The sequence below is a fragment of the Carya illinoinensis genome, chromosome 8, assembly GCF_018687715.1.
Source record: "Carya illinoinensis cultivar Pawnee chromosome 8, C.illinoinensisPawnee_v1, whole genome shotgun sequence".
In the NCBI taxonomy this organism is placed as follows: Eukaryota; Viridiplantae; Streptophyta; class Magnoliopsida; order Fagales; family Juglandaceae; genus Carya; species Carya illinoinensis.
The window spans coordinates 19258739-19272608 of record NC_056759.1 but is presented as its reverse complement, the minus strand read 5'-3'; the positions used below and the strand labels follow the sequence as shown (position 1 = coordinate 19272608).

Below are 13870 nucleotides of genomic sequence, written 5' to 3'. Positions count from 1 at the left end.
TATTAGTAACTTGTTTATCTAATAACTTTAATCATATCATAGATAATAGTTATATTAGTAATTAGTTAATTCACCTACTAATTAGTTAATGGTGAATTTAATCAATTGATAATAACTAATTGACATTAGTTAATTACTAGAACATTAATTTAAATTTAAAGTTTTATATTGTTAAACTTAATGGTAATATTTTAGATGAAAATTGCATAATTAATTATACAATTATTATATAAAATAATATATATAATATATTTAAAAATAAAAATTTTCTATTCGGTTCGGTCCGGTCCAAAAAGCAAGGACCGGGATCAGACCGAAAACCGAATTTAGATGATCTCTTGGACCGAGACCGACCGGCTCTAAGGCCGGTCTGGTCCGGTCCGGACCGAAACAGTCGGTCCAGTCGGTTTTCTCGGTCCGGACCGACCGGCTTTCACCCCTATACTTAACTGACTCAAAAGGAAATTACGTAAAAATCCATGGTAAAACAGATTCTAGAACTAATGCCCAAGCACACCGTTTTATACTAAACGGAGCGTGTTACACTGAGCCCCACTAATACTTAAAGCTACGCCGTTTCCCTCAATTAATCAAGTGCCGTCGTTTAGCCCTTAAGGCTTGCTGAAGCTGCGCCGTTTGATGATCTTGCCGAAGACATAACCCTAGTCCCGAATCTCCTTCTCCGTTTCGCACTCTGCCACTCAAGTCTTCTTCCTTCTGAACCGTAAAGCTCCCACCTTTATCTTCAGAGATCTCCACACACGCAACTCCCTAACACTAGTCCAACAAAAATCTCTCTCAATTTCTCTCTTCTCTGGTTTATTGGTAGGGGTGGAACTAGAACTAGAACTACTTGCAAGAGCTTCCACCCAAACCAGCGCAAACTAGTCAGCGCAACTTCTCGACTCGCGAAGCAATGAGTAACCTCTCTCTCTCTCTCTCTCTCTCTCTCTGTTTATATTAATATGCTATATGCAGGGTTTTAGTTCCGCTCAATTGCATCGGATTCTTCATTTTTTATTTATTTATTTATTTATTTATTTTTTCCGTTTAACACCATTGAGTTTGGCTTAAATTATTGTCGTTTTCTGGTCTCTGATTTGAGAGTTATGGTGAATAAACTTCGTCTACTTTCGCCTTATACGGATTTGTACGATGTTATTTGTAAATTTTTGGGAAACTCATTAATTTTCATAGAAAAACGAAAGATTTTTAAAGAATTTGGTGGGAATTGGTCGTATTAATGTTGATTTAGTCGAATCTGTTAGAAATTTGACCAACCTCCGAGAATAAAATTTTAAGGCAGTTGCGATCATCTGATTTGGAAGATTTTGTATTATTGACCCGGCCTGTCCTTGGGTCTAAATTTTGAAACTTGGTTCCAAAATTATCCAAAGTTTTGATCTTGAAATTAGAATTTGTCGTGAACCATTGAATTACAAAACAATGGTTAATTGTGGAGCCATTGTTTCTTAAGTGGTTTGGAATTTGTGAATGTTCATTACAGTTTAATGAGTGATTTTACTGTAAGGTGCTTTTTAACATGCTTTTATTTTGTTACTTAGAGCATGATGAAGTTCATTTATTTGATTTGACACATGTAATGAGCTGACTCTATGCGTTGCAGTTGCTGGTAGCTCTATGGGTTTGGACTCCATAGTGTTGGAAGATCAAGAAGTAAAATTAGAAGATGGTGCTGAAAGAGCCAAAAATCGGAAAAGAAAGTTAAATAAAACTGTGGATAATGCGCACGCCATACCAGAAAAACTCGTCAAAAGGATTATATTATCTTTGACCAAGCCATCTTCCGTTCTAGGACTTGGCCCAAAGACTGGCTCGAAGATTGTGAGATGGGAAAATCGTGTCAGGTTATGCTATCTGTTGCGCAAGCTCACGAGACAGCACAATTGGATAGAATTAGGCGGTGTGCTGAGCATGTTCTTAAAAGGGACGTGCAAGGACAGATCTCCCGCAAACAATCGTTTGAAGTATTCGGTATGGTTTTGAAGCTACTTTCCTGGCCTGGTGGTTTTGATATTTTCTTAGTTGCTTATGTTTGAATTGTTTGTCACACCTCGATAATTTAGTACGTTCGTAAAATGGTTATAGGTCTTTGTGACTCAATAGGTGAAAGCTACCCTGTACTGGAACAGAAAAATGTTATGTGTGTATTCAATGTTGTGACACATAGGGGAGGCTCTGCTGATGTGGGCTACCAGCGTGCCGCCTGAGGTGGGGAATGGGGAGTTCGAGACCGAGGAGAAGGGGTGAAATCGCATAGTAACCCTAATCTGAAGTTGGGTGATTTGGGGGAGATTGTATCGGGGGAGGTGGGCCAGAGGATGGGCCTGAATACTAGTGGGCCGCTGAATAAACTTAAGTGAGTCTGTTAGTTGTATGGGTTAAGGCCGAAAGTTCTGTCCGGGTTTAAGGCCCAACTTATGTTTGTATTTCCGCCTGTAATGGTTTAGAGTAATTTGTCTGTTATTTCCTTAGGTGCTTAGCTCAATGAGCTTGTCTTTATTTCCTTTTCTGTTATTCTGTCAGAGTCTATATGGTGGTGGGCGGTTATTTTCCTTTATGCAAGAATTATCAATATACAGAATCCCTTTCATCTCTCAATCTCTGTCGTTTCCTAGAGGTCACCCCTCTCGAAGTGGCAATCCACCGTTGTTAATCAAGCCGTGCGAAAAATGTTTATGACCTGATACAAGTTCAAATTTGGTCCGATTATATCATTCTTATAGGAGCAGTAGTTTTTCCTATTATTAGATTAGGATCTTGAGCTTTGTTTTAGTCCTCTAAAATTAAGTCATCTTCTGATTATATTGAGTATACAATCATTTTTATATATAGAACCAATAGCACAACCTAACTAATGACATAATGCTCGATTGTTTTGATCTGAATTCTACTGCAGATTTTCTTTGCCTGATATATATAATGCATGTATTCTTAAGACTTCATATATACTTATATATATAAATATAAAAGTTTCAGGTTCACTTGTATATTTTTTTGATGTGTTCTTCTTGAAGCTACTCATTTTTATACTTTATCATCTTTGACATTGATATCATGATTCTGAAACTATAGAACCCGCTCATATATGTTACCAATACTTTTAGGTTTCAATGGAGCTTCTTAAGTATATGAAAAGTGATCGTATCAACCCCAGCAGGATTAAGAACATTTATGACGTTTGGATGAGAAAGAATGGATCAATGAAAGATTGCCCAATAGAGGTAATGTCTGGAAACTTGGTCTTAAATATCTCAGAATCATTGACATTAAGCTTTTGTGCTATTTTCAAGAATGGGCATATCTTATTTCAAGCTGTCCTTTTATTTTACTTTTTTTTCCCAATGATATCACATTACCTGGATTCAGGTTATGGATTGTAGTTCTTTGTCTTATCAGTTACTCTCTGTAGTAATTGAAAAGGGGTATCCAATGGAAGGAGGGGAATTTATAGAAGCCCAAGAGATTTCTCATGAAATAAACATAGGCAATGCAAACCGCACTGCATATAGATACTTTATAGAGGAGAAATTTCCTCTGGAGACTATATAATATTTTTCATCGCATTTTGTAATCAGGCCAATATGAAGAGTCAAGTCTGGCATTTGATCCCATTAATAAAATTTCTTTCACCTATTTCAATAAAGTACTTATCAATCCAAAAAATAAAAAATAAAAAATTATTTCACCTATTAGAAAAAGAAGAAGAATAATAAGAGTAAAGTCTTGTGTGCTATACTTGATAAAAAAAAAAAAAAATTATTGTTCTTCTTTTTGATCACTGCCCAATCATTGATGATGGATATGTTTAGACATTTTCCCTCCGTGGACCAGAGACGAGCTAAGCTGATCCTGAACTACACTCAAAGTTCAGGATTTGGATAGACTCAGATAATGTTCCTGTAATGTGTTTATTGATACATTTACTTAAAAAAGTTGTGTTGAATGATACGATTGAACCTGTATGTCTACATAAACTCTTTTGGTGAAGTAGAAAGAAAATTTTCTTTTGATGTTTGAGGAAATGAGAGTTGGGATCCCCTTTTCTAGATCTACAAAAGGATGTTGGTTTCATGAATTATTTCAGAGGCTTTTGCACGTTCCTATCATGGGATGAATCCCCGAAAAGCATATTGTCTAAATATAGATTCCAATGGTGGTGAAGTTGATGCACCAAAGTGCATATTGTGAAGGATTTTAGTTGATAAGCGGACACCTTTTGGGCTTACATTGTAACAAATATCGCACTTGACTCACTTCAAAAGGCTGAAGTTTCTCACGTTTATTTTTTTCTTGTTGAGCAGGATAAATTTGTGGTTCACTTGGAATTCATCCTGTTCTGTCTTATGCACGATAATATTGAGGAAGCACATCAGGCTGCCCTTTGGTAAGGTTATCATTTTTTTCCTGTGCCTAGTAGTTGTGATGTTGAAGCTTTTCTGATGCCTAACCTTGTGGGGAGTTCTTATATCTCAACGATGTGGTTTGTGGAATGCTGCACGTAGCTTTTGTTGATTACTAGAATTAAAAATTGTGGCCAAAATTTTTAATCCCTAAGCCAATGAGCTCTAGCTCCAATGGCCACACCTGCTCCTTTAAGAATATGATAGACGGCATGGTCATGGTGTAAGATCCGATGCTGCCAATTAGAAAAAATACAATGGCCGGCAGAGTGTTACTAGATTTTGAAAAATCCCTTGTCTGATTGCATCTCAAAGCTAACAAGTTTTACCCATAACCTTTTTATTTTATTTTATTTTATTTTATTTTTTATTTTTTAATAATCAGTAGCAAGAACTTTTATTAAAAAATAGGCATAGCCAAGTACCATAACATATTGTAGATAGCATTCGATTTTTTTTTGGGCTGGGCTGGTATCTATAGTATATTATAGATATTTCTTAGTGTGGTCCCTTTTGAAAACTTAAGACATCCTTTATGAGGGGGATGAGATAAAAGCAATGCTTAAAAAAAGCTAATTAATCAGTTATAGTTAAAATTGAAGAGTTCTATTGCTGTGTGTACCACATGTTAACCTTCTTTTTAACAAGCTTGAGAGCTTGTAGGTTGAAAATATATTCTCTATATTCTATAAAAAAAAAAAAAAATGAAAAAAATGAAGAAACTCGAGTGCTAATTGTGAATTCAAATATATTCTATTCTACTAGGTTGAAATAACCGTGTTAATTTAGTTACTTTGTTTGCAACATGATTTGGTTTTGCAAAAATGGTGAAGGCAAAAAGCACAACACAATTGACTATATTTCTATAAACATTTTATTTTATTTTTTATCTCTCAACTTCTTGAGTTTGCAGTGTTCTTTATTTGAATTATGTGGTCTTCAAAAATAGTGTCAATTTGTATGCTCCCTGTGTAGATGGACTATGCCTAATTACTTGGTTTAATAAAATTTCTTTTTACCTATCAAAACAAATTATGTGGTCTTGACAAAATGTGTTTGCATACCTTGATGCAATTGCACAATATACATACATAGATATATGTATGTATGTATGTATGTATGTATGTATGTATAATTCTACTGTCAGAGGGCATGATTAGTGTCTTCAGAAACAGTTGTACTCTTGCTTTGGTTGCATCACTAATAAGTTTTGGCCTTCTTTGGTAATAAGTTTTACATGATGCTGAACAATGGCATGATTCTAGGAACAGTATGAATGGTTAATGAGAAATTAGCGATGTTTGGTTTCATTCATTTATCACTTTTCTTTTCAGCCTTAAGCAAGAGCGTGAACTTGGTTCCAACCCTATTTCAAATATGGTCTTGGGCTTGACATTCTATCAGCTTTGGTACTCAACTATACCAAAAGAGATACAGTTGGGAGATTCAGATCCGTTCTACTCCCTCGGGCGCTCAGACATGTTGGGAACAAGATTCATCAACTCAGTTGGAAATTCTGAGTGGGATAATGGAAATGATACTTACAAGGCTGATATTCCCTTTCGACGTGATTCAGAAACCTCTGTCATGAATGATAAACAAATATTTGGGGATGCTGATATTAATCAATCCAGAGAAGTATCTATGGATGTTGATGTTGGTCTACAAGGAGAAAATCATATGCAGAACTTCCAGCCTCAAGATTTTTCCATGAACTCTGATGAAAATACTGGAAATGAAACCTCGTTCTCTAATCATGGCCATTATATGCAGTATGCTTCCAATTTATCTGCTCTTCGTGAGTTCTAATCCCTTTTCATTTTTTTTAGTGTTGTTTGGTTTTACTCCTTAATTGCCTCATTGGACCACCTCCGCCCCCAGGCAATGGGGAACATATATCTATTATGAACTTCAATTGGGTCGTCTTGCTTTTTTTAATTGTCTCTTTTTTTTTTTTTTAGTGATATCCTTTGCCACCGTTGCTTATTAAAATGCATTCTTTCTCAGAATGCTTTGCTTGATTTCCAGTGGTAGGAGAAACTCTGACACCAGTGAGAATAATTTCTTATTTCCACACACACACAAACACACACATATTCAGAAGCTAAGTATTCTAACAAGTGTGTTAACTAATTTTAAATTCCTGGACTAAGAAAATTACTGCTAAATGCTATCTCCAGCTAATATATATATATATATATTATATTAGGAGTATTTTTGCCCTTCCCCTAATCCCAAAGTTTTCATTTAGTAATCAACTACATTAGAAGAAAGATCTGAATTACTTATTAAAAACAATTATTAACCACTGAATGTCTCTCTGTTGACTTAGGGGGCATGAATACCTGCCTGCTGCCCTTGCAATTGCCGAACCCTACAGAGAATCCCGAGGACTTCATCAATTTGCATAGGAAAATGCTTAATGACTATCATATGGATGCAGTTAAGTATTTTCAACAGGCTCTTCACTCAACACCCCCTTTGTTGGGGGCGTTACTCCCTTTGATACAGGTATTTAAATATTTATTCCTATATTTTGTCAACAAACTTTTCAACTCCTATGAGATCTAATAGAATTTGAATTGATCCACAATATTCATTCATTTCTAACATATATGAATAATGGAATTAGTGCCGCTTTTTCATTTTTGCTTTATTAGGCTCAAGTAGGTGATTTTGGTAAAAGATAGTCCTTCAAAATGGTCTAGTGTTATTAAATTTCTCTTTCAGCCAGAAATGTATTAGAAGGGGAGTGTAGTGTGGAAAGGATGGACAATGTTCGTGGGTCTTCTGGGAATTTTTTCTCGGGGGTTCTCTGCTCTCAGTCCGTTGCTTCTGACTTGCAGATGGCTATCAGTGAAGCTTCTGTTCATTCTTTTAATGGGTCTCATGGTTCGGATGAGTTTGATGCAGATCCCTAGCCTCTATGTTCTATTCATCTGGGGCTTGAATGGGCTAATATTTCTTTCTGATTGGGTGCTTATAAAGTTTGATGAAATTAAGGAATGTGTGGGGATTTCTTGTGAAGGATTCAAAGAGCAGTTCAAATCCTCTCCTCATAGCCATTGAAGCTGGTCAGCCATCTTTGGAAAGGGAATTAAGATATTATCTTGTTACAACGCATTTTCTTTCCCTTTTCCATTTGTCTGTGGGGTGGTCTTGGGGATGACAGGAAGTTCCAACTAGTAAGTTGGGATAAAGTTTGTTCATCGGTTACTTATGGGGGTTTCGAGATACGTAATTTGAGGCTTTGGATGAAATGAAGTGAAGCTAAGGGCTGGAGGGGAGGACTGCTTACTTTGGATATGCACAGGAAATAATAAATTCTTAGTCCGTTCTTATTACAAGGCCTTGACAAATCACCCCTGCAACGTCTTCCCGTGGAAGAACATCTGGAGGTGCAATGTTCCCCTTAAGGTAGCTTTCTTCGGATGGGTGGCTTCTCATGTAAAATTCTGACTATAGACAAGTTAAGAAAACGTGGACTCTACTTATTGGATTGGTGCTTCATGTGCAAACATGACAGTGAATCTGTGGACCACATCCTTCTTCACTGCGAAGTAGTTAAGACCTTGTGGGATGAAATCCTGTCCAGGCTTGGTATTGCATGGGCTATGCCTAGGAGGGTGATTGATTCATTGTCTTGTTGGCAAGGGATAAGGGGCAATCGTCAGATAGCTGCTGTTTGGAAGATGGTACCTTTATGCTTAATGTGGTGCACATGGATCGAAAGGAATAGACGTTGTTTTGAGAACAAGGAACACTCCCTCGACGGTCTCAGGGCTTTCTTCTTTCATACCCTATTACTTTGGGCGTCCTCTATTGTATTGAACGGAACAAGTCTTCATGACTTTTATGCTACTATTCGTAGCACTTAGTTTGTAACTAGGCTCTCTTTCCCTGTGTACTCGGACTTTGCCTTTTTACGTGGATCAATAAAATCTTTTACTTATCAAAAAAAAAATAAAGCTCTTCTTGGAAAGCGGCTTTGGAGATATCAATTAGAGAGGGATACATAATGGAAACATATTATTGATGCTAATGGGAGGGCTTGGGGGCATTGAAGTTCTAATGAACTTAGAAGTGTGTATGGTGTGGGCTTGTGGAAGCACATCCGGAGTGGCTTTGTGGGTGTTGTTGGGGGGGGGGAGGGTGGGGGGGATTTCTTAACCACTTAAGGTTGGAGGAGGAGATAGGATTCAGTTTTGGCATGACCTTTGGTGTGGGGAATTGGTTCTCAAGAATGCTTTTCCTTCCCTATTTAGAATGGAAAGGGACAAAGACGCCATTGTAACTGATTCTGTATCTTTTTCCAATAATATTCCCCAATGGAACGTGAGATTTATTAGAGATGTCCATGATTGGGAAGTGTCGATTGTCACTGTTCTTCAGTAGACCGTATGACACAAAAATGGTTTAGGGAGGAGAGGACAGAATGTTGTGGCAACATGCTGGAAATTCAAATTTTTCTGTTTGTTCTTATTATAAAGTGCTGACATGTCATTATGTCAACCAATTCTCTGGGAAGTGTTTTTGGAGATCCAAGGTACTGGCTAAAGTTGCCTTTTTCTGCTGGTTGGTGTCACTCGGGAAGATTTTGACAATGGATAATTTGAGGAAGTGTGGTATAGTTTGCCTGGAGTAGTGTTATTTGTGCAACAAAGATGGGGAGTTGGTTGATCATTTGTTTCTGCACTGCGAGGTGGCAAAGACTCTTTGGGATGAGATTTTCAGGTCAGGTATAGCTTGGGTGATGCCCAAGAGAGTGGTGATATGATTGGCTTGTTGGAAAGGATCTATGGGCAGTCATCACATTGCTCTGATATTTGGAAGATGGTTCCTCTATGCTTAATGTGGTGTTTATGGCTAGAAAGGAATGGATGCTGTTTTGATGACAAAGAACGCACGTTGAGAGAACTTAAAGAGAGTTTTTCTTTCAAACTCTTTGCCTTTGGACGAAAATTCTTGTACTGAATGGGGATATTTAAATGTTTCTTTTTCAGACTTTACTGGTACCTAGTTCATAGCTTGTATTTAGGTGTTTCTGCTTGTCTACTTCTTGTATACTTGGGCTATGTCTATCTACTTGCCTTAATAAAATCTCTTATTACTTATCAAAAAGAAAAATGTATTAGACTTTGACGTTGTGTATGACTGCCTCATAATCTGATGGATAGATGCGCGTTATGCATTATGCATTTTGGTCGTCAAGGGCTTTTTATATATTCCCTGTGTGCTAGAGCTGGGACTTTCCTTTCTTACTAATTTCTTCACTTAAAACTCGTTCAGTTATGTATTTGGGTCTTCAATGGGCCTTGCAAAATGTAATTTCTTTTACCACAAAAAATCTCATTTTTCTATGATCAAGTTTTACTGTAATTATTTTTTATTTGCATTCTTAAATTCAAGTACTCTATTCTTAGTTTTATTTTATTTTATTTCTTTATGTCAGTTGTTGCTGATTGGTGGTCAAGTTGACGAGGCCCTGAATGAGCTAGAGAAGCTCTGTTCTCATTCAATTGATCCACTTCCTATCAGGTAATATTACCTTTGCATACTAGATATTTTTCACTGATTGCTGAGAAATGAAAGGAGTCCGGAAAGATAAAAACATTCTAAATGGGAAAGAAACTTGAAATTAATTTGATTGGGAAAGAAGATTTAATTTCATCTGATTGCTTGAGAAAGCATAAGATCAAAACAATTAAAGAATGGCTGCCACAGTCTTTGACCATAGGAAGTGGCAGTGATGCTTGTCATGTTGGAGGTCTATTGCCATCTTAAAACTGGTAGGGTGCTGATATGGTTTGGTACAGAATTTTGTTCAGGTCAGTCGGCCTGCATTGTGGGAGATTTCTGTACTGAAATGAAGTGGATGGCTTGATCTCTTTTTCTTTTAATGGATAACCTAGCCAAGGCAGTTCACCAACCTGTGAAAACTGAAAATGTGATTATCTTGTCTCAAATGACAGATGTGATGAGCTTGACATACAGAATGGTGGCACTGCTAGCAAAGTTCAAAGACACCACTGAGGTAGAGCAATAAAGGTGATTGAAGTGTTGGGGGGGAGGGCAGCAGCAAGGATTGAGGGGGAAGTGAGATGTGGAGAAGAGCATCGAATATCGAATTGAACTGAGGGTAAGCATATTAGGTTTTAGTGGAGGTCCAATAATCACTAGTAATGTACAGTTAAGGTGTACTATAAAATTTTGTCTACAGAAGATTATGCTCCGTTCCCTTGGAAGAACATCTGGAGTTCTTGTTTGCCTTCTAAAGTAGCCTTTTTGTTATGGAATGCCGCTCTTGGGAAGATTTAGACCATGGACAATTTGAGGAAGAGGGGATGCGTAGTGATGGATTGGTGTTATATCTGTAAAAAGAATGGAGAATCTGTGGATCACCTCTTACTGCATTGTGAGGTAACAAGTGTGTTGTGGGATGAGATCTTTTAAAGGGTTGATGTTGCTTGGGTTATGCCTTCAAGGGTGGTGGATTTGTTGGGTTGTTGGAGGAAGATGCAAGGCTGTCCTCAAGTGGGAGCATTGTGGAAGATTATCCCGTTGTGCATCATGTGGTGTATTTGGTCGGAAAGGAATGCAAGTTTTTTTATCCACTCTTTACTGCTTTGGTTTTCAGCTATAGTATTAAATGGGAACAACGTTCATGATTTCTTGTCTTCAATTTATTGCTCTTAGAATGTATTTAATTGTTCTTTTGTATACCTTCTGTGCACACGGGGGGCTATGCCGATTTCATTCATATCAATAATATTTATCTCTTATAAAAAAAAAAAAAAAAAAAAAAAAACAAATTAGGTTTTAGTGACAGTTTATCAGGTGTGTGTACATGTTTGGGGTTACATATGAAACAGTCACTAGACTTTTGCCATATAACTTTTTTGACAAAATATTTATATCTTTGGGTGTTCTTAATCCACCTGCGGAAATGACTCTAGTACTTATAAAAAAGTATCTCTTAGCTCCAAATTCTGTTGTTGCTCTTTTTGTGGTTTTGTTTGTAATTATATACTTGTTCACCCATGTTACTCATGCCCTGAGGTCTTGACACCAATTGAAACACATATGCTGCAGGTTGAAGACTAGTCTTTTGGAACATTTTAATTCCAACAACACTGTCGTGCTTTCTGCCTGCTTTGAGGATATCCTAAAGAAGGACCCCACATGTTCCCATTCATTGGCGAAGCTTGTCAGGATGCATCAAAGTGGTATTTCATCATTCTGAGTCATGATCTTCGATAGACTTTGGATGAGACATAATGTTTTCGTTTAATTCCCTTCTCTTGGTGATCAAGCTGTAAAATTTTTGCCCTAGTTTTAAAACCAGTTTTTAATAAGTAAAAAATATAATGAAAAGAGGAAAATAGGATCCTCTAGTATGTAACCACTGTGCCAGTGGATAGTAGACCAAAAATTGGTTGACTGATACTTGATATTTTCATACTGAACTAAACTATTATTTCTTTTTCATTTAATTTACTGTCATTTTAAGATGACAATATTTCCCTTAACGAGATTACTAAGAAAGTATAATTTCTTCCTCCTGATATTTTGCAGGGGATTATGGTCTTGAATCCCTATTGGAAATGATAGCTTTGCATTTAGATGCTACCTATGCAGAGTATAATACATGGAAAGAGTTTGCTTCATGTTTCATCAAACTTTCTCAATATGAAGAGGATCGATTGTCTGTGTGCCAGAGTGAAAACGAAGATATGCAGGGGCAACCTGACTCTATTCATTTTAGTAAGACCCCCAGGATATTTACAGAGGGGCAATCAGGAAAGAGTTGGAGGCTTCGATGCAGATGGTGGTTGACACGTCACTTCAGTAACAGCATTCTTGTATCAGAAATTGCGGCGGGTACCTTCCATGATTCATATAAAGAAAACTGCTTCACTTTGTGCTACCCGTATCATGCTGTGCTATTGTTTCTGAACTTGTCTGGGAAGCCAAAGTTATTTAACCATGATGAAATTTTTGTGCAGTGATTGATGTGCATGCAATCGCAATCTGTTTATTTGGTCTTAAAGTAGAGGATAGAAGTAGCAACATCTGAACTGAACAACAACCAGTTTAATTGGAATATTGTTAGCCAACTTAGTGAATCAGTTTGATTCAGCTCCATTGGTTTATTTTTAGTTGGCTAAAGCTCTCCCTAATGCACATAACTTAGTAAATTGGTCTCATGCGGTTGGATTGATTTAGTTGTGATTGGCTTGATTTAGTTGTGATTGGCTAAGGTTCCCCCTTAATGCATATTGTGAGAAAAACTAGGCTTTCCACATTGACTAACTGTTGAATATGACCTACAACGAGATCTCCTAATAATAATGCATCTAGAGATAGATCTGGCATGCAATGTCTCAGTGGATGTGAATGGTATACTTTTCAATCGCCTTCTTTTACCCAAATTAGTTAAAATTGGTTGTTTTGTTTTTACTTGTCACAGGTTATTTGTCACTCCTGACTTATAAAGCTGCATGTGCAACACATCTTTATGGACAAGAGTTTGGATACGTTGTGGAAGCTTATAATTGTTTGGAAAAGCAAAATGAGAGGGATTTGTTCATATTCTTGCAAAATCACATGCAGAACTCAATCGGAATATACTCAAATACAAACTCACGTGCAGAACTCATTCAGCATATACTCAAACTTTCTCTACAAAAATAGATAATAACATCTTCCATTTTGAAAGGCACAAAAGTTCATTTTTTGATTGGTGAATTATAATAATTTTCTCTACAAAAATAAATTGTTCTTTGTACATCTGCACGATTATTGGAAAAGCCAAGGGGCAACTGCTTTAAATAGATGCTCTCTCTCTCTCTCTCTCTCTCTCTCTCTCCCTCTCTCTCTCTCTCTCCATATAGATATATATATCTATTTTGGGTGCAAATCTCATCTCAACCTTAAACATAACAATATATATATATTAAGAGTTTTGCTACTCATCATCCCTATACACTATATTTTATTTGTATTTATTTTTTATTTTTTAAGTTTTTGTTGGTTTTATTCTTCTTAAATTAATTGAATTTTTCTATTCATCATCTTTTCACTAAATATTTAGTAAGAAAAAAAAAAAAATTTAAAGAATTATGTATGGTGTGTGCCTGTGTGGTAAGTGGTAAGAGAAATATTAATTGGAAACACAAATACTACCATTCAGATTAATTAAGATCATTCAAGAATTCATACGCAACTTCAATTAATTCAAGAACTGGTAGCGAATATATTTGTTCTCAGTTGTCTCAGCACTTAAAAGCCATTAGACAAGTAAAATTTGAGAAATTTAAAAGTGCTTATTCAACATAAGTATGGCATGTGAAACGGTAAGACACCTCACACACTAGTCATTTTACTATTCTCGTAAGAAGTGAGATTAGAGACTTGAATAGGAAGATTAATATGAATAAGAGGTC

The 13870-nt window shown here is 36.5% G+C and overlaps 1 protein-coding gene across 1 annotated transcript; it reads left to right on the top strand.

Moving 5' to 3' along the window:
* Positions 1-635: 635 nt before the first annotated feature.
* Positions 636-13258, top strand: LOC122318487. Its single transcript, XM_043135873.1, has 10 exons — positions 636-920; positions 1628-1995; positions 3129-3245; positions 4326-4408; positions 5759-6222; positions 6757-6935; positions 9877-9962; positions 11517-11650; positions 12000-12305; positions 12895-13258. The coding sequence occupies exons 1-10, from the start codon at positions 917-919 to the stop codon at positions 13116-13118; spliced, it is 1965 nt and encodes a 654-aa protein (XP_042991807.1). The 5' UTR covers positions 636-916; the 3' UTR covers positions 13119-13258.
* Positions 13259-13870: the final 612 nt, after the last annotated feature.

Bases quoted from the DNA above. Each gene is read 5' to 3' on its own strand.
- LOC122318487 (XM_043135873.1), top strand. The intron at 3,246-4,325 runs GTAATGTCTGGA...CTTGTTGAGCAG, and splicing joins TGAAAGATTGCCCAATAGAG to GATAAATTTGTGGTTCACTT. The intron at 9,963-11,516 runs GTAATATTACCT...CATATGCTGCAG, and splicing joins ATTGATCCACTTCCTATCAG to GTTGAAGACTAGTCTTTTGG.